Below are 20,399 nucleotides of genomic sequence, written 5' to 3'. Positions count from 1 at the left end.
TTATCGTTTCGGCTCTTTTATTGTTGAGCTTGTTCGTTGCGCCGTTGATGTCAGTGAGACATGTAGGAGGACGAGGTCTTGGAGGACGAGGACACGACCCTGCCGTCGACCACCTGCTCTACCACCGTCACCACACGCTTGCTACCGGACGTGCTTGTCGTGTTGGCAGAAACGCTGCAAACCAGTCGGAGGACAGGCCTGAAGACGGCGCGCGGAAGGACAGCGGCCGTACGGGTCGACGTGACTCACCTGCTGACGGTCTCTCCCTCCAGCAGGCGGCGGTACTCTGCGATCTCCATCTCCAGCCGCGTCTTGATGTCCAGCAGCATTTGATATTCCTGACTTTGCCGCTCCAAGTCAGCCCGCAGCTGAACCAGCTGCTCCTCCAGCGAGGAAACCTGCGAGACGGGAGGGCGCGTTAACGCACGCTTCCGGTCTCGCCTCCGCCGGCTCCCCCCCCCGCCGCTTCCTGCTCACCTGCATCTGGAAGCTCGACAGCATCATGGAGTAGCGGTTCTGCGTCTCGGCGAGCGTTCCCTCCAGCGACGCTTTCTGCACAAACGCACCCCGGCAAGCGCTCAGGAGAAATTGTGCACGGCAGTTCTCTGATACTTCGAAGGAAGCTGCTTCGCGACGGACTAAAGGTAAAATGCTCTTTGCTTTGGACCTGGCTGACCATATTTATGCGTCACGGTGTAAAAGTGCCGTCAAAGTTGTGTCGTGATTTACCAGGCCCAACATGGACTGCAGTTCAATCTGGAGCGACTGCAGTGTGCGTTTGACTTCGGTGATCTCTGACCTGGACGTCTGCAAGCTAACCGTCTGTGTTTGCACTTCTTTGTTGAGAGCTTCTGTCTGTATACACAAACACACATAAACATGAGCGGGCACCCGCGCATAAACACGCTCACACCCTCACTGGAAGTAACGCTCTTTACCTTGGCGTTGAACCAAGCCTCCACGTCTCTGTGGTTCTTTGCTGTGATGGCCTCATAATGTTCTCGAATTTCAGCCATCATTGCTGACAAGTCCTGACCAGGAGCCGCGTCCACTTCCACGTGCACCTGACCGCTCATCTGAGCGCGCAGTGCCAACAGCTCCTACGCACGCACACGCAATGCTTGATTTCAGTCAAAAAGGCGTCGAGCCAATCGGAATGCCGCTCGTGAAGACGCGCATTGGTTTTGACAGTCGTAGAACGAGGTGAAGTCGACCCAAGTGGGAAGATGCACATGAGGAAGATGTCAAAGTAAAGGCAGAAGGATAGACGAGGAAAATGCAGAAAAAAAGTGCAGAAGAAGACGCGGGCGTGCAGGTGACCTCTTGGTGGTTCTTCTTGAGGAAGACGAGCTCCTCCTTCAGGCCTTCGATCTGCATCTCCAGGTCCGACCGGGCCAGCGTGAGCTCGTCCAAAACGCGACGCAATCCGGCGATGTCGGCCTCCACCGAGAGGCGCATGGCCAGCTCGTTGTCGAACCTGCGGCGGCAGACCAGAAAGGCGGCTGATGAGCACAGCGGCAGAGGAGACGGACGACACGTCGGATCCGATCGGGATGCGGACTTACTTGGTTTTGAAGTCTTCCGCCGCCAGCCTGGCGTTGTCGATGCTCAGGTGGACTGCGCCGTTCATCCGGGTGGCGTCTTGGATCTGCAACAACAACGTAAGTGGTGCGATGTCATTTTTTTTCCCCACTTTTTTTTGTTAGCCATCAAGCTAACTTTGTCAAGCTATCAACATTCAATGTACTGGAGAGTTACAAAAATTCACTGCGTTTGCAATTAGGTGCATTTGAGCGGCTCTACTTTTTTTTTTTTTTTTCTGACTGAGTATTTTGCTGTCACCTTGGCGTTGAGGTCGGCGATGGTGGCGAAGTAGGCGGTGTAGTCCCGGTTGGCTGGGCCGATTCGGCTGTCCAGGAACTGACGGATCTTCAACTCCAGCTCGGCGTTGGCCTTCTCCAGGGAGCGGACCTTGTCCAGATAGCTGGCCAGCCGGTCGTTGAGGTTCTGCATGGTGAACTTCTCGTTGCCCATCAGAGCTTCGGTCCCGCTCACGGAGACGGAGGAGTAGCCGCCGCCCATTCCCATTCCCATGCCCAGGCCCAGGCCCATGCCCATGCCGGCCGACGAGATGCGCACGTCGGAACCGCCCGCACCGCCGTAAACGCTGCCGGCCCTCATGGACATGATGCGGCCGCCGCCCATAGAGGAGCCGCCGCTGCCGCCGCCCATGACGGAACCGGTCCGGACTGACCTGGTGGATGAGCGGGAGATGAAGGAGGTCATGGTGGTGTGCTGATGCTCGGTGGAGAGTGGTGAGATGCCACGCAGCATCGCTTCCTTTTAAAGTCAATCTGGTATGTGGGTGTGGCGGGAGCCGGAGAGGGGCGTGCATGGGATGGGCGAAGGGGTCACCTTTGACACCCACTTCGAGTTGGGAATGTCACTCCAAGGAATGAAAACAAACAGGTCTCACTGGACGTAAGCCACTTTTGCGTTTTTTGTTTTTCTTTTCAATGGCAGCTCAGGATTTCTTGAGCTGCTCTTTGGATTCTTGGACCGTTTCCACCTCCTCGCTTTCTTTCTTGCCCTACATTCTGCCTCACCTACGTTGCGCAATCTTTTTCGTTTATCCACGTTCTATTCTTTCCATCTCATGAATGATGTGACAGTTGAGTGTGTTTGTGTTGGAGGGGAATTGATGAAAACGGACGATGATGATCAAGTCAGATCAGATCAACTTCCACAGATCAGAAAAGACGACGACGGTCAGAAGGCAGCCGATTCTGCTCCGTGAAGCTAATGAGGCCCGACGTGCACGGATAGTCATAAAGAATACTCTCTGAACTACAGAGAAGTATTCTTGGAGCAAACTGCATGTCGAAACATTTTGCGGCGTGCTTTTTGAAGATAAAATAATCTTTCGATCTTATTCAAGTCTATTTCATGACGATAGCAACTCAGGTCATGGATGGATGAAAGAACTGCACAACACGGAGCGCGGTATAAGCCGTCATTAAGCGCTCGTCAATCATCACACTGAATCCTCTGAATGACATGCAACCTGACCGGCTTCATTCCACGCATTTTGCTGGCGCAACAAATAAAAGCTACTACAAGTTTTTTTCTGTTGGGGTTTTTTTTTTTTTTCGCTCTTATCCGGTAAGTAATTGAAGAAACCCTAAAATCTTGCAAACATCCGTCAGTTTGATGCAGAAGACATTTCTTCATTTCAGATTTCAGAAGCTGATCTTGTTGGAATCTGGAATGTCATTCATGTGCGGAATGGCACCGGGGTTAGCCGACCCCCACCAATCCTCCCAGAGATGACCACTCTACCACTGATTCCTTTTAACCAGGGGTGCCCATTACGTCAATGGCGATCGACTGGTAGATCGCGGGTTGGTCCCAAGACGATCGCGAGGGGTGTCGAGGAGAAAAAAGCCAAACAGCCATTTGTGTGTCTTTGTGCATGTTAGTAATATATTTTTTGTGTTAATGCACACTGCACGCTAATCATCCTATCAGTCTCATTTTCACAAAAAGTATTTAAAAAAAATAAAATAAAATAAAGCAGGTAAATCTTTAACCTACGGTGGCGCTTGACTGCGTCACCGGAAGTTGTTAGCGCTCAGCAGTCTGCAATTGCAGCTTGTGATCGGAGCTGTTGCATTATATCTTTTATTGTTATCGTTATTCTCATTCAGAGTTTGTTTCGCGTACAATTCACCGAGGGCACGGGCAAAGAATGGGAATCTAGAGGGCCGAGGGAAGGAAGCACTTTAAAACGGTACGTGTGAGCTACGATAGTTAACACGCTGCAAAAAGTGCGTCGCATGCCTCCGTGGCAGGCTGTTGCTCATCGTGGCGTGCGTGCGCGTGCGTGCGTGGTCACAGGTTGATCAAAAAGTCGATCTTCAGCCCAAACAGTTTGGGCACCCCTGCGTTTTAACCCTTTCATGCACCCCCTGTAACCTGATAGCACGACAAGCTGTCCACTGTTGTAACCGCCGTCCCTGAAAGGGTTAAATGAATTCTTCTGAATGATTATTGCCTGGTTTCAGTGTGAATACCGAGAGCACGAGAAGGAAAATTACACCAGGCGTCATAAGAGTTGTCTGCATCTCTCTCTCTCTCTTTTGAATATCCCGTGGGCAAAAAAAGCAAGTTCAACAACAAACACTGACATGTTTTTCTTGTCAGGATAACCAGTGGCGTACAGTCAGGACCTGCAAGGCCTTCTCCGCTGGCCTAAAGAATATTAAAAGCACTGACCTGTATTGTAAATTGATTGTAAATTGGAAATTGATTTCAAATAGGCTATATTTCCATTTGATACTGCGCGTCTTGGCTGCACCTGCGCAGGGCTTTCGGATTTCAGAGTGCATGACACACAGACACTAGTAGCAATAGCTTTTTTTTTTCTTTTGTTCTATTTTTTTTTCATTTTGTCATCTACATTCATGTTTTGTTTTTAAACAGTTTTTAATGAGATTTTAGAGGCACCATTTTTTTTTGCCTCACTAAAGACTGAGTATGATGTCAGCATTCTTCCATTGCAGGCTTGGTTGATGACCCAGGCAAGAATTCTTTGGTCACTGTCCATGCTCTTGCAGGTTTTCTTTTGGTGGGCTTGTTAAACGTTTCTTTCGATTGACGGGTTTCATCACTCTTTGGCGCTTATATCAACCGTTTTCCAAATGCATAGGGCACACTTGAGGGATGAACAGACACCTGTTCATTCAACAACTGAGCAGCCATTTGTCCCATGACTTTTGCTCCCTTCAAAAGAAAGTGTGAGGCACATGGCACAAAGCGTTGTCGTTGCCGCACCTGATTTGGATGGAAACAGGCTAAAACTCAAGCTGCTAACTCTGCACTTTATGTCCGATCCGTTGTGGCTGCGGAATTGTGACAATTGTTGTCCCCGTCCCAAGATTTTGAGGTCTGACCTAAACATACGCAAAAACACACACACACACACACACACACACATTCGTGTGCACATATAAATGCATGCACACATAAAGACACCTACATGAAGAATTCTTGTTGAGGGTGTGGACGCTTGCAAGTAACCTGTCAATCATCCTTTCTCTTTAAGCTTTTTTTTTCTTTTTTTTTCGCACTCCTTCCTCTTTTGCATTGTACGTTTTTCCACTTCAATGTCTTGAAATCAGATTTTGCACCGCCCTGTCACACTTGACTGTGTTCAATTTGAGCTCATTTTGCCTTCGTCTGTTTTCACCTTTGAAGAAGAGAAATGGAAAGAGAAAAGGTTGAATGAGTGAAACGAAATGAATAAATGAATGAATGTGGTCAACACAAATCGTGACAAAAAGTCATTTTTGTGCTTTGTGAAGCTAAAAGAAAGCCACACCCTCATCCTCTTCATTGGATGAACAAACAAGAAATAAAATATTACCGACGTAAACATTTTTTTTCTGTTTTGGGACATAATTGTCCTTATGGCACAGTGGCGCGTGCGGTTTGCCCTCCAGGAAAATTATTGCGTGTTTATATCTTTGATCTTCCTTCCACGGCCCAAACTTGACTTCTTATCAATCATAAATAAAGATTTAAATGTTACTTTACTGTTTGTGTGTTAACGGGTGCGTGTCGTGTGATTGACGGACAATCCGTCCGTGGTGACCCCACCCGCCCGAGTCAGAATCAAACTTGTTTTGAGGAATGCGCGATGATCAAGGTGTGCCATTGTCATGTGTGTATGTGTGAGGGGGGGTGCGAGCAAACCTGCTTCAGTCATTTTAGGAAACACACACCCACAAATGCACTTGTTTGCGGTTTGTGTGTGTGGGTGAGTGGGTGTGTTGCGGTCATGTTGCAACAACCTGAATAAGCAAAGTGTTAGGTAATCAAAGTGTTCAACTGAGCGCTGACAATGTAACCTGGCGTGTGTATCCAGTTGTGTTTGGATGTGGGCACATTTGTATTCATGTGTGCATGCGTGTTTGTATACGTACGAATGCTCTCAAATGTGTGCCTGCACATCACATACTTATCTTTGCATGTGCCTATGTGTGTTTCTGTGTGCACATATATATATGTATGTGTGCAGGGGTGTCAAAAAAGTGTGGGAGAAATAGCAATGGTGTACCAGCGCCCCAAGCATAGGTTAAGTCGCAGTGGGGGGTAAAGCCCGGCCACCCAAATAGGGCTGGATGGGCTTTGTGTGGCATTAAAACTGAGCATGAATGAATGAAGCTAGTATTTTGCCCAGGTCAGCACTAGAGAGAGTCCACAAAGCACACTTTTTAGACAAATTATGGCAGGGATGGGCATCTGGCTGGAGGCCCACTGGGACACACTCTGAGTGCCCCTTTGATTTAGTAAAAAAAAAAAATTTAATTAAAACACATGTTAAAAAAATCGAGAAACAAATCCACGAACATGCAAATGTTCGTGCGGTGTCGACTGAAGTTTTAAAATGTAATTTGAGGAGCGTTGGAGGCCGTGGTTTACATGATCCAAATTGCAAAAAGAAGCAATGGTGCCCCCTGGTGGCCAATCATTTATTTGTGTCACGTGATCGTGTCGGCTTGATTGCGGCAGGTGGGTTGCGCTGGTTTAGATGGAGAATTTTTGTTTGTTACATTTATAGCAGCACTTTGCTTGTTTTGATGAGTATTTTGATTTTTTTTTCCTACGTGACGTAGCGTCACGCGACACAGTCAATCAATCACGTGATCTGTATCGCTGCAGAGTGGGCCCCTGGACCCGAAAGTCAAGTCCTGGAAAAGTAAGTGCAAGCGGTTTTTATTGCCGACTCTTGCTGAATGTTGATTCGCTGAATTGTTGATTGTGCCTCAATTGTGAGGAAGGATTTGATGCTGGGCTTTGTTAACTCGGGATAGCATTGTGCTCGATGCGGTATTTTTGAACCCAGTAGATTTATTATGTATGTCAATTTTAGGGAGTATTTCGGCGGATTTACAAAATTCATAGGGGGAGGGGGGCGATACAAAGTCAAATATTTGTTTACAACAAGGGGTGTCCAAACTTTTTCTTTTTTTTGAGGGCTGCATACAGAAAAATGGAAGGATGAAAGGACCACTTTTCAATTCTTCAAAAGCAATTACTGTTGTTTGAATTGTCAAGTTAATTTCAGCAGTTTTCTGTTAAAGGTGTTAAGGCAAATAGTTTTGGGATGGCCAACAGCCGTCTATCACCGAGAGTGGATACCGTTCGGCACTTAACAGAATCCCATCTCCACATTCGGAACCAAAAAAAGGCCAAGCTGTAGTAAACTGACCATTTTTCAAATGCAGGTAGTTACTTTAGGATCATTAATGTGATATCTTCATAAATCAGCAATAGAGAACAAAGTGGAAGAAACTATTTTTGCCTCTAAAATGGAATGACCTTTATTCACTGCAGTGTTTTGAAGATAAATTATTCTTTTGATCAAAAATGGTTTATCTGTATCTTTGAATATAGACAAAAGTTCTACAGTATATAAACATTCATTTGTAGTAATGGTACCAATTTTTCTGACGACCTCCCTTCCCTCTTTGCCCACCTTCACTTCTTGAACCCCATGTCGAATGTGACAAAAAAAAAAAATGCCCCAGGCTGCTAAAAAAATGGATGGCGGGGCACCAATGGCCCCCCTGCCATAGTTTGGACACCACTGGTTTCCACTATATCTTTGTGAGTATTTAATCTTTATTTTATTAGATTTGTATTCCCATTGTAATCTCCCTGCTGTTTTTTTTTTGTTGTAAATTTGGTATGATACCATTTCTACAATAGATCCCCCCACCCCCAAATGTTCTGTATGCTTTGTTTAAGTAAAGTTTATTAAAAGGAAAAAAAAAGATGCATGGCCAAGTCAAGTCAAACACACACCCAAATTGAAAGTCAGAGTGTGGCCGATCACACGAGGCTTTATTGATGACTGCTTTCCATCACCATTGAGCGCAACGGCGTTTCACTCGTAAAGCCAGGCTTGCGCACAGGGAGCGTAGTCCAGCATCTCGTCAGCCTTGAACCACAAATCGATCTCACGCTTTGCGTTTTCGACTGTGTCGCTGCCGTGGATCACGTTCCTGGGGGGGATGAGGAAAAAAACCCAAAACACCCAAATAACACATTAGCTTGGATGCGAGTTCCCCATCCTGATGAGCGGCCATTCGCAGTGCCGTTAGCATGCATGCAGACCCCTAGCCAGGCAATTGGTCATTTACTGTATCGTTGGCACAGATCCTGATCACAGATCCAGATGATGAGACGTTAGCATGAATGCTAATCATTTAATGTGGACAGCCAGTCATGAGCAGTGTTATTTGCGTGGATGCTAAACACTAAACGTGATGACTAGTCATTAGTAGTGTTGTTGGCACAAATACTAATCCCTGAGTCGTCTAACCACTCTTTAGCACAGGTACTAGTCACCAGCCTGGATGATGAGTCATTAGTAGTGTGGTTCGAACTGATGCTAGGTACCCATCTGGATGACAAGTCATTAGCATCGTCCTAAGAATGGATGCTAGTCACTAAACTCAACGATGAGTCACATTGGAAGCTAATCACCTAGCTGGATGACCATTTATCACCAGCGTCATTAACGACAATGCTAGTCACCGACAGCGATGACGTGTCGCTAGCGGCACGCTCAAGGCCGTCAAGTACGCACCTGCCAATGTCGATACACAGGTCTCCTCGAATGCTTCCGGGTTTGGACTCGGCCGGGTTGGTTTCTCCCAGCATCATTCGTGCCAATTTGACAATGCTCCGCCCTTCCCACACCTGCACAAGAGATCACCATCACCACGGGGAATGTTTACCGCGCCGAAAGCTCACTCGCCGAGTCGGTATGTTACCATGGCAAGGATGGGTCCGGACGCCATGTACTTGCACAGTCCACCATAGAAGGGCGTCTCCTTCAGGTCGGCGTAGTGCGTCTTCATGTGCTCTTCGGACGCCTGTCGGATAAACGCGATGCAATGACGAAGAAACGCGGTAGAGGAATGTCGCGGCACGCACAGCCTCGCTTACCTGTATCATCTTGCAGGCGACCAATCGGAAACCTCTCTGCTCGAATCGCTTGATGATCTCGCCACACAGGCCTCGCTGGATGCCGTCCGGCTTCACTGCGATGAATGTTCGCTCCATGTCTGCTTTGGGCCGAGCGCAGAACATCGTCATGCTCATCATGTGTTTTGCACGCCTTAGTGGATATCAAAGTCGGCCTTAACAGTTCTGACGTTGGGGTTTGAGTCTGTGTGAGGTGTGCATGTTTTAAGTCTAAATATGACTTTGGCTGGCGGCGACCGGTCTGTTGTTCATCTGTATCTATAGTGTAGAAAATATGAGATTTGGAAATGAGGAAAGTAAATGAAGGAAAGAAAATTATTCAAAGTAAAAGAAAACTTTGCAGAGGACTTTTGTCAGTCAGCGACACATATTGAGGAGCATTTTTTTTTCCATATTTGTCCCCTCCAATCTGTTTTTGAAAATGGTCCCGAGAGGATTTTGGATTATCACCCATTGTGTGTGAGAAGAAACACACACACACACACACACACACACACACACACACACACACACACACACACGTCACCCGTCACCGCTGCATATAACATACCATCATGAGCCCCTCCCTCCCTGATGCTAACTTTAGCATCAGCTGCTTGTGGATCATGTGACGAGGAGGAGAAGTGACAGCTGACATGATCGGACACTTAACCCCACCCTCGGTGACCCATTCATGTGATCATTCACATCAATGTGAAGCGCAAATGACGCCTATCAGTCGGAAATGTACAAGGTTAGCGTTTAGCGTGCTGTTCCCATGGAGGAGGATGAAAACACAAAGGTCATGTGTCACCTTTTGTGTGATTCAATTTGATGTGATCTCTGACCTTGACAACCAAAGCAAGACAAACCAACAGAAGAAAAAAAGAAAAACAACAGAAAGAGGAAGAATGCGCATTACCTTGAAACAGCTCGTCGGTGGGGTTTGGCAGTCGAGAGCTCAGCCGGGACGATGGGCAGCGTGCAAAAACTTTTAAAGGCCGAGGGTGGGGGCCCTGGCAGGGGGGAATGGGTCAGTGATCCTAGCTTTCCGATTGGACACGTGTCCCGATGACAGGAAACACCGCTGACTCGACTTGATTGGTCTCCGTGGAAACAGCCAGCGAAGCTTAATTAGTAGGATTGGGTGACAACGCTGCTGACTGTGCCCCCCAATCCAAATAAACTCCGAGCCTTCATGTGGTCCAAATGGGAAAGCATGCCACACCCGTTCGCCGACTCAGCCTAATTTGAGCTTCCCTTTTGAAAAAGCACCGAAACGTCTCTGGAGACAAGTGCAAAATGTGCAGGTTGAGATCCACACGCCATACCCATGTGTGGGTGTGTATGTACTCTCATACCCCGCATATTTACCACTTTTGGCCACGAGGTGCAGTACACCGTGAACTGGACACAGCTTGATGTTGGGGAACATACAGACAAACAATGGACTGGTCGCCTGCCAAGATCAGGCTATATAGCGCAGGTGTCAAAGTCAAGGCCCGGGGGCCAGATCCGGCCCACCACATCATGTTATGTGGCCCGCGAAAGCAAATCATCCGTGTCAACTTCCATGATCCTTGCTGAAATATGTACCGAAACCTTTAATTGACATACGTAATAAATAACGGTGACATTTTGCAATAATTCTGTTACCCCGATAACATTCACTTGAGCAATAATTGAACAAACACTTGACTGATTTCAAAACTAGCCATCATTTTTTTTTTGTTTTTTTGGAATAATGTGATGTGATGATTAAACATTTATTCGGTTTCACTGTCTTAAAGGCCCTCCGAGGGAAGATGTAACTTCAAAGTGGCCCGCGACAAAAATGAGTTTGACGCCCCTGCTATATAGCGATAAAAAAATGAACTGGTTGGTCATCAATATTGGGGAAAATACAGGCAAAAATGAACATTCGGCCAATCAATAGTAATAGAGTGCAAAATCTGCAACTTGCGGCTTCTTCAGAAAGTGTCGACATGATTAACGGTCGCACGTCAGCTTTTATTTTTGCAGCTGCAGGAGGGAACATGACAAGATTTTTAAGTGCAGAAAAGTCACATTACAAAGAATCCAGTTTGAAAAATATCCCACTTTCAAATTCAAGCGTCAACGTTCTGACGCCCTTCGCTAGCAGACTAGCTTTGTGAGCTAGCCCGCTGTGGTCTTGAAACAAGATGGCCGCCCTCGCTCTTAACGCGGCTAGCTAGCTCCCTGCCGCTATGTCGAATCGACACAAAGCCAGCGGCAAAACGAAAACAAGCCGGAAGCTTTTTACCGTAAAATAGATTCTGCGTCTATTTACACTGCAGCTATTTACACAAACGTCCCCGCCTGAGTGATAAAAGTAGCAACGTGACAAGTGGTCTTCATCTCGGGGATAACATTTCCAGATGGCTGCAGACATTTGAGATGATTTACATCGTAAGAGACTTAATAAATAGTCCATCCAGTACCTAGATCCATTTTGATCTTAAATTGCCGGTGTAACTGAAAACACTTATTGAAAATATTGTTTGCGTTTTTCTGAAGAAATGCACGATTGCTGATACGATTTGCAAACGGATAACAACAAAAGAGACATAATTTCTAGCTTATTAGTTGACAAATGCTGGTCTGCAGGACTAACTTGAGATCAAATCGGGGTGAACGTGGCCCCTCAACTTAATTAAGTTTGACACACAGCTGATCAACTCGAAAAACATTCCCCCAAAAATCCCCACCACCACCCCTCAACAAAAGAAAAACTCCCTTTCTCAGTAAGGTGTCATGTTATTTTTGTTGATATGGCATTTTTTCTCATTTTTGGGTAACTCTTCTCATGTTGCCACTTCTAGTGGACATTTTAGGAACTGTCTTGATGTGGCCCATCGAAGCGGACGGACTCAGCATTTTGACCGACTGTCATTTTGGGGGAAATCTTGTCACGTTGCTAATAAACGCGTCCGGAGGACAACTCGCCAGTCCTGGAAGTCGGAGCCTTTGTATGTTGCCAGTCCTTCAAAAAAATAAAAATAAAAATAAATTGTCCAGCTTAAACCTCGCTTTGGGACTCAAAACACATTGCTTCTGCTTAACATGTCAGTCAGCCAAACCAGATTTTGCTTGTCAAAAATATTGTTGTGCACAACAACTAAAAAAACAAACAAAAACAATACCAATAATAATAATAACAACAATAGTAAGAATCATAATAATGATGAGGTCATTGCACGACAATAGAAGAAGTAGTAAACAAAACCTCGCAGCCCTGAGGGTCATCAAAGTGCTTCACCAGAAAATAGCCGAAACTTTTTTTCCTGGGTGGAGGCGTCCGCTCACGTCACACGGAAGCCAGGGAAAGGAAACGAGGGAAGGAAGAGAGGAAGGCAAGTAAGGAAAGGAATTGAAGTGAAATCAGGACGTGAGGAGAGAGGAAAGAACCTGAAAAGCAGAAGTGAGCTTAGGAAGTGAAGAAAGCATCTAAGGAAAGAAAAGGAAGTCAAGATTTGAGGAAAGGAAGTGAAGAAGGAAGTAAGGAAGGGAAGTAAAGGAAGCGACGGATGTAAATGAAGTGAGGGGAAGGAATTGAAAAGGAGCAGGAAGTATAGAAAAGAAGTGAGGAAGGAAATACGGCAAGGAGGTGAAGAAAGGAAGCCAAGAGTGTTGTTCGCTGTTTGTGGGCAGGGCCAAAATGCACCTTTCCCTGTTGACAGGAAGGAGGCAAGATGGCAGCCAAGCTTATTCCGATTGGCTGGAGAGTAAGAAAATGAGGGTTGAGGAGGTGGGGCCAGTCTCCACGTCTTCCCATGCGTCGTCTTTGTCTTTGCGTGGTGCCTAACGTGTCCTCTTGGCGTGTCCCCTTCACGTGTTTGTGGTGGGGGAAGTAGCGTCTACCCGTCTCTGGGCTCCAGTTTGCAGGACAAGTCGAAGAGCAGGTTCTGGTTGTCGATGACGTGCAGCTGCCTCACGTACGCTTTCGTCTGCAAATGGGACGGCGACGTCTCTGTATCCATGACTGTTGGCAGGAACAAGCGCACTGTTAGCTCCCTGTGTACATGTGTGTGCCTGTGCATGCGTGCGTGCATTTACCCAGTTGTCCACTGCGGTATCTGCGGATGCTTCGCACCATGTCAGCCACTTTGTGCTGCACAAAAGCATCAATCAATCAAACCGTTACCCAAAACTTGATTTCTACACTTAGACCTTTGTAGGAATGGCAATTGCAGCATAAAACTCTGCACCTGTTTTCGTGCTTTGTTTTGTTTTAATTAGACCTTTATTTTTGCATTGTTTGGATCTGTGTGCAGCGCTTTGTTCTCAGTGGTTGTTCTGCAGTTTTTTGTTTTTTTTTGTGCTTTATAAATTAGGCGGAATTGAGTAGATGTTCAAAGGAAATGGGCCTAAAATTGAGCCTTGAGTGACACTCTCTTACCATTTTGTCAAAGTTGACAAGTTGGCCGTGAAAGGTTTTACAACTCTCGTGAAGAAAAGTCAAATCTGCAAAAAAAAACAAATGCCACGTTATTTGGAGTTGGTGCGTGCGTGTGTGCCAGTGCGTGTGTGCAACGTGCCTTTGAGCAGTAGAGGCGTGAAGGGGATGAGCGGCGGCATGAGACTGGTGATCAGGTCTCTGTACGACTTGTGGTTTCGGGAAGGATCCTGATGGTGACAAAACATCCAAATTTCCAAATAGCAAAAATTGGCTTATTCAATGAACATGGGGGGTTTTGCAGTGCCGCCCCAAAAAATAAGAAATCTTACAGTGATGCTTTCAAACTGTTGAAACTGTTTCCGGAATTTTCCAGGAAGACCCTGACACACAAAACATGTTTGTTAATATGTTTCTTCACTCAACACCAGAAAATGTTCACACTATACAGTGAGACCCGGAACCCCCACCCCCCCCCTTCATCGCCAGTTCCAGTTTTGCTGTCCTGCTCCTTTGCAAATTTTTGTGGGGGGCATTTGTTCTGCTTTGTTAATTTTGAGTGCAATTCCACCGTCGGCCAATAGATGGTGGGATGCTCTTTTGTTTGACCCTATGTAAATTTACAATACAATACAACATGTAAATTTGACTGAAGAATCTTGAAAACAGGAAGTACAATATTGAGCTCAGCCTAGGTTTTGCTGAAGATGATTAGATGTGAAATTCTCTTCCATCCTACTTTTTACACCTACAGAAAGCATCTGTGGGCATGATTATTGAAGTAGATGTTCAGATGATTAGTTCAGTTTGTTAGTTTGGAAAAAAAAAGTTTGTTTGTCTTATATGTTGCTCTTGCGCTCACAATATGTTGTTAAAAAATGAAGTGCTGTGAATGTTGTGGAAAAAAAAGGCCTAGGAAGCCTTTGAAAGGGATATTTCTATGTTGCGGATGTCCCATTCTGCAGGGGTGGTCTGTAACGTGACCCTTATCCACGATGGAGTGGCGAGTGCCATACATGTGGCTTTGCGGAAAATAAATATCTGAACCGCTGGACTGAGTCAACCAATCGGCAATATTGCTTTGCTGGGATGTCTGTTGTGAATCCATGCCCCAGCATCTCAGTGAGGTTGAGATCAGGATACTGATCAGGGCCACTTCAGAAGGTGCATTTGATTGTTGAGTGACTTTGTGTGGTTGTGACTCATTGGTTCTCCTGGAAAAATGTCTCGATACATTTGAAAATTAATTTCTCTGTCAGTGACACCAGTGTGTCCAGGCCCTGAGGAAGCAAATCCAAACCATGATGCCCTTCCACCAGACTTCCCAGTTGGAGGAGGCTTTAATGGTGGTGTGCTGAGCCTATTTTTGTTAAACTTTGGTTTGATGCGTCCGCTCAATAGTTGCAGTGTGAAACCTCCAGGTGTTCTTTTGCAAACGTCAAATCTGTTGTCATATGCTTTGTTTTGTTTTTTTGTTTGTTTGTTTTTTTTTTTGCGGGAGTGGCTTCCCCCGGCGTTAACCGGGAGGGACATCCATTCTTGGTGAATGTTTAAGGATGGAAAGTCTTAGGGAGAGGAACAACATGCTGACTTTTCTCCATTTTGAGACAATCTATTTACAAGAGTACTGATGACCACCAAGGCTTATTGAGAAACGGCGCTTTGAGATACAAGTGGCTCGACTTCCAAATTGTTATAATACGAACCGACATGTTTTTGGCTTAAGATACGAGCAATATTTGAGATACGAGTGTGCTTCAGATGCCAACACCTAGATGGCAGGCAGTAGCACACTTGCCAACATCTGGCCACCATCAAGTCATACTGTGTCATCTATGTGTGCCCTGCGATTGGGTGGATGCTTCGGATAATGGATGGATGGATGGAGGGGTTTCCTTGCAGTGGAAGGACCATAGCATTTGGTGACACTGTAATTATTATTTTATGAGCCAAACGGTTGGCAGACTTTGCTTCGCGACTGTTCATACAGTACATGTGTCATGTGTGTGGATGTGTTGCGTCAACGCATGTTACCTCCCAGGTGAGTCTCAATCTGCTGAGCGCCGGGTTGTCCAAGCCCAGGAGCACGGCCAGAAAGGACAGAAGGTCCTGCTGTTGTTTGCAGCTGAAACACACACGTGGCAGGATAAGTCTATTCACGGGCCCGTCAATGATGGGACTTGGCCAAAGAAGCCCGCTAAGTGCGACGGGTACAGAGACGGACGGAAGGACAGATGGATGGCCAGAGAGATGGCCGGATGGACGAATAGATGGATGGAAAGACGGAGACAGATCGACGTTGCCGTTTTTGTCTCACAGCGCGGCAATCTTGATGAACTTTCTGAGCAGCTGAACGCGTTTGGGCAGCGAGTGGCATTGCAGCGTCTCCGTGGCGACCCAGTGCTGCACCTCGCTGCAGCGCTGCAGTACCAGCTCCAGGTTGAGGGGGCGCCAGCGGGACTGTTCGCCGTGGAACACATAACACACAAATTCCACCTGCGCAGGGAGGGGGCGTCGCAAGTTAAGCACGGCGTCAAAGGATGCGAAGCGGTGCCGCGATCTGGTTTGCGCCCGACCTCGTGCACGCAGCTGAAGAGCTCCCAATCAAAAGCCACCAGCTGGTTGGCCACTTCCTCGGCCGACATGTCGTGAAGTTTGCTGTCTCCGGGCGTCCAGTGGATCTCCTCCGGAAGAGGGAGCTGACGGGACAGGGAGTGATATCAAAAGTGTGAAAACATATATTGCCAGGAAATAGCCCGGCAACACCCGCATGTCCTCACACTAGGAGACACATTGCCTTTGAAAGGCACAAAAACATTCACAGCCACAGTTATGAATGTTCAGTGATATTTTGTAGGTGTAAAATAATAGCGGCTACTGACCAGGGAGTCGAGCTCGGAAGGTTGGCAGGTGAACAAATGCGTGTTGACCCCCAGCGTGGTGAAAACGGCTTCATCGCTTGGCCGGAACACCGCCTTCTCTACGGGCACACAAGAGCACACTTGTAAGTCGGGCGACTGCGTTTCGGCGGCACGTGGCATTAGCAGGCGGACAAACCTCCGGCCGACGTGACGGCGACCAGGATGAGTTTGCTGGGAAGGAGCGGCCGCTCGTCGCTGTACTGCAGTTTCTCTCGCACCAACGCCAGGATGTCGTCCACGCGGCACGACAGCCGGCTGCGGATGGTCACGTACGAGTGGTCGGGAGTGTAAACCCTGCAGAAAACTGCGGAGGGGCCGTTAGCTTAGCATGCGCATTAGCACGCTAGATTAGGAGCGTCAGTGGTGAGCGGGCAGGGACGATCTGCTCTAAGTTTTAAGTTTATAAAGGTTTTTTTTGGGGGGGTCCCATCAGATTTCATGTCAGTCTAGTCTTCCCACCGCCTTCGAAACCACGATCGCTGGCCCAACTAAATTAGCAAAGGGACTGTTTCTTGAACCAATTACATCGTTTTTGTCATTTTCCGTGATTTATATGGATTAGGAGGATGAATGTGTGAGTTTTTTGCAGCTTTGTTGTTATCATCCCTCCTTGATGCTTTGTGTAATTGTGCAGACATGCTAGTTGCCTGAACTCAAACCAGCATATATCCCAAGCCTCCCCACCACTGACAAGCGTGACAATGTCGTACTTTCGTCCGAGCCCCTGAACGCCTCCCTGGGCTGCAGGCAGGCGTCGATTCGCCGGAAATGGCGGAAGAGCGGTCGCACCTGCTTCCTGCGGCTTTCCTTCTCCTCGCTGCATCTGAGCGCACACACACACACACACACACACACACACACACACACACACACACACACACACACACACACACACACACACACACACACGTCAGACCCCCTCATCATCTGTGCATGCCTGCATGTGTGTCTATGCGTGAGCACGTACGAGCAATTTAAGATTTGCGTCCAGCGTTCCAGTTTGACGACGTCGTCGACCAGGTCAGGATGTCGACTCAGCTCCTGAAGCGCACACACGTACAACTCCTGCACGCACAAAAACAAGCGCGGTCATTGGTTGTTGGTCAAGGCGTGTAGTTGTCGTGTAGTTGTGAGGTCACCTTGGGGAATTTGTCTCCCTCCTCCTGCAGGAGTTCTCGGTACGTGTCCAGGTAGCGAAACGCTACGCTAAGCACAGCCCGCTTCCTGCTGACGCCATCCGGCGCCAGCTCCGCAACCCCGTACGGCTGACCCCCACCGCCCTCTCCCGGCTCCTCCCCCTCCGCTCCCGGCCCCTCCCCGGCAGGCAGACAGAATCTGAACCGCGATGTCAAGGAAAGCAGAAAGCCACAACAAAATTCCTGGGTGAGCGTTCAGACGTGTCGCGTTGCGTGTCGGGTCGGCGCCTCGTGTGCAGGCGTGTGTGCAGGAGGATACTGCTGCAGTAGAACTTGCTGGAAGGCGTCGGCCGTCAGGAAGATGGGATGAGTCAACATGAAGTCATCCAGCAACGTCTCTAAAGGCACGGACAAAATCATCAGATTTGGGCAAAATACAAAACAATATCACAACGAGGGGAGCCAAAATCCACCTGAAATATATAAATAGCAAAGCAGCGTCACCATGTTTACTTTGAATTCTGGGCTCCACTAATTGAGCCTTACTCGGCTTCAATCAACATTCCTTTAACATATTTAGGACCCAAACAAGTCAGTGATTTATTGACCACTAGCAGGATTTTCAAATCAATTCTATAGCTGACTGGGACCAGGTGTAAAGGCTTTCGGAGCGTGTAAAGCGTGTAAAGGCTTTTGATGCGGTCAGAAGTCGAGTTGCAGCATTCTGAATGAGCTGCCGCTTTTTGGTGCTCTTTTGAGGGAGTCCAGTAAAAGCAGCGTTATAATAATCAAGTGCACTGGAGATAAAAGCATGGATAGGCTGCACTGAGAGCCAATAAGACCAACGCCGACATCTTCCCATTAGTTGTTCCATGCAGAGGATAAATAATATCTCTCTGCCCATGAGTACTCGTATATTATGTGTACATTTTGCACAACCTTTGTGTTCAATTAGGCATTGCTTCTCAAACAGCAACTATCCATACTGACCATTTGCATGTCAGTGGCGTTTTTGTACTGCTTTTTGGCCTTGAGCTAAGTCAATTCTGCATTTGAATGTGAGACTTTTTTTTTTTCTTCTAAAACTCTGATGAAAAAAGTCCAACAAACATGTTGGCCTTACCATCTCCTCGTTCGCCTCTTTTTTTTTTTGCTTTCATTTCCCAAATGATTTGGAATAAATCTGATGAATGACACTTCGATGTTTTTGGGAGGAAACGCGCATCCACGGACACACGCCAACACACTTTCAAGCGAAAATAAATTCAAAACTTGTCCGAAAAAACGGTGTCCGCACGTGCGCTTGTGTGGGAGCCAAACGTGCTGCAGTGGGTGTGTCATACAAAAGCCCCCCCCCCCACCCTCCTACCCCCCCTGCAAATGGTTGCCATGGAGACAGTAAGAGGATGCAGAGGAAATGACATGACTACACTCTGCGTGCTTGTGCGTCTGCGTGATGTGCGTTTCATCGCATCACGTGACGATTATTTGAAGCCAACTGCTTCCCATGATTATTGAATGATGTGTGTCAGCGTACACATTTTAGGCATACAATCAGACATCAGGAGGACGTCTAGCCGGCATGTTGGAAAACAACCACACACAAACACACACACACACTCCCTCCCACTCACCAACCATCTTAGACTGTGCGTGTGTCTGCCCGAGCGCGCGCATTCCTTTTACAAACACAACACATTGTTCAGTGTTAAGTGCAGTGATTATGTAAGCGCACACGCCTCAACAAGTTTTTAGGTTAGCCGAACGACTTCTTCTCTTTCTGATATTAATTCCTGTGAGAAGGAATGACTGCGTCAGTCGTAGTTTTTAAAAATTCTCTGGAGCGTATTTGTAGCATTCTGGCGGGGTTCAGTTTGTTCAGCCAATCAATTGGTTGTAGGCTAGCTGACGCTAGCTAACGATGTTTACTTGAGTGCAGCTGGAAAAAGTCACTTGTCTTTGCAGTCTTTATTCTTTTCAAAGGTGAAATCATCCTAATCTTTGGACATTCTCCGTCTGTTGCACGCACTTTCCTCCTGACTGGCGTTTGTTGATCCAGAAGTCGAAAATGAATCGCTGCATAATCTCTTAAGTATAGTCGAACATATGCCATATTAAATTAGATAAGTGCCATTTAAAAATCGGCGATGCAGTGGCACCACAAAAAATGGAGCGTGACATGACGAGGGATGGCGAAATTACTCTGGTTGGCATCGTGATGCTGAAGTGAGTTGAGGATTTTCATTCAGACAACGCTACTCATTTGATGCCATCTAGTGGCATTACAGTCTAATCCTTTTTACACGGTGGTGTCAGTTACGGGTTTTAAGTTTGAGTTTTTCAGCGAATAACGGAGGCTCGGTTTACCCCCCCCCCAAAAATCCACAAATAAGTACAAATTTCCAATACCCCTTCACGCTTTCCACAAAGGGGCATGATACGATTTTTTGACCACGATAGTACGGCAGCAGGTGCTAAACCAAACTTCCAAAAGTCATGGAAGCATGTGGGGGCGGAAAATGTTTGAAAAAGAGGTGTGTCAAACTTCCGGCCTGTGGGCCCCAAACAGTCCATCGGGGGGGTAGTTGGGGTCCAATCTGGCCCGTGGGGAGAGAAACCAAATGAGCCTGATATTGATGCACTCGTGAAGTCTAAATAGTCCCAGTGCAAAGGAAGCCCACTTGATGTAAAATGCCGCCCAAACCGAGACTCAAGATGGCAAAATGTCCGTCAACAGCTTCAATTGAAGAACGCTGTTTGCTGGAAGCTGTTGATTTTTTTTTTTTTGCATGCATTTTTATTCTGCATTTTTGGGGGACGGGTTTGGTTCGGGCGTTGCGATAAATGGCGATCCGCCCCAGTCGTCACTGTCAATCAAACGTGTTTGTC

General features: G+C 47.0%; 3 protein-coding genes across 4 annotated transcripts in view; all 3 read right to left on the bottom strand.

The window, feature by feature from the left end:
- On the bottom strand, positions 1-2,349 carry LOC109513739 (keratin, type I cytoskeletal 13-like). The gene is made up of 8 exons (XM_019866365.1): positions 1,843-2,349; positions 1,566-1,648; positions 1,321-1,477; positions 939-1,100; positions 730-855; positions 478-552; positions 250-398; positions 1-174 (listed from the first exon to the last, which is right to left on the bottom strand). The coding sequence occupies exons 1-8, from the start codon at positions 2,332-2,334 to the stop codon at positions 51-53; spliced, it is 1,368 nt and encodes a 455-aa protein (XP_019721924.1). The 5' UTR covers positions 2,335-2,349; the 3' UTR covers positions 1-50.
- A 5,503-nt stretch (positions 2,350-7,852) lies between these two features.
- Positions 7,853-10,071, bottom strand: LOC109513760 (nucleoside diphosphate kinase B-like). 2 transcript variants are annotated; one of them, XM_019866404.1, is made up of 5 exons: positions 9,959-10,071; positions 9,019-9,137; positions 8,844-8,945; positions 8,657-8,769; positions 7,853-8,069 (listed from the first exon to the last, which is right to left on the bottom strand). In XM_019866404.1, exons 2-5 carry the CDS (start codon positions 9,133-9,135, stop codon positions 7,952-7,954), a joined length of 450 nt encoding a protein of 149 aa, XP_019721963.1. In that variant the 5' UTR covers positions 9,136-9,137; positions 9,959-10,071; the 3' UTR covers positions 7,853-7,951. The 2 variants fall into 2 exon arrangements, with proteins under 2 accessions (XP_019721963.1, XP_019721964.1); XM_019866405.1 differs by having other exon boundaries at positions 9,019-9,140; positions 9,959-10,048.
- Positions 10,072-11,025: 954 nt separating this feature from the next.
- The window catches only part of rapgefl1 (Rap guanine nucleotide exchange factor (GEF)-like 1), a 20,570-nt gene continuing 11,196 nt past the window's right edge, over positions 11,026-20,399 (bottom strand). The window contains exons 3-16 of the mRNA XM_019866314.1: positions 17,830-17,952; positions 17,514-17,709; positions 17,342-17,439; positions 17,085-17,197; positions 16,511-16,678; positions 16,336-16,433; positions 16,030-16,152; positions 15,771-15,949; positions 15,488-15,578; positions 13,786-13,836; positions 13,596-13,683; positions 13,457-13,521; positions 13,114-13,168; positions 11,026-13,039 (exon numbers count right to left, since the gene is read on the bottom strand). Coding sequence (XP_019721873.1) covers positions 12,915-13,039; positions 13,114-13,168; positions 13,457-13,521; positions 13,596-13,683; positions 13,786-13,836; positions 15,488-15,578; positions 15,771-15,949; positions 16,030-16,152; positions 16,336-16,433; positions 16,511-16,678; positions 17,085-17,197; positions 17,342-17,439; positions 17,514-17,709; positions 17,830-17,952 — 1,573 coding nt within the window. The 3' untranslated portion in view covers positions 11,026-12,914. The remainder of the gene's footprint in view (positions 13,040-13,113; positions 13,169-13,456; positions 13,522-13,595; positions 13,684-13,785; positions 13,837-15,487; positions 15,579-15,770; positions 15,950-16,029; positions 16,153-16,335; positions 16,434-16,510; positions 16,679-17,084; positions 17,198-17,341; positions 17,440-17,513; positions 17,710-17,829; positions 17,953-20,399) is intronic.

This window comes from Hippocampus comes, unplaced genomic scaffold (genome assembly GCF_001891065.2).
Source record: "Hippocampus comes isolate QL1 unplaced genomic scaffold, H_comes_QL1_v1.1 scaffold99, whole genome shotgun sequence".
NCBI lineage: Eukaryota > Metazoa > Chordata > Actinopteri > Syngnathiformes > Syngnathidae > Hippocampus > Hippocampus comes.
The sequence above is the reverse complement of the archived record's forward strand: the minus strand, read 5'-3'. Positions and strand labels throughout refer to the sequence as shown.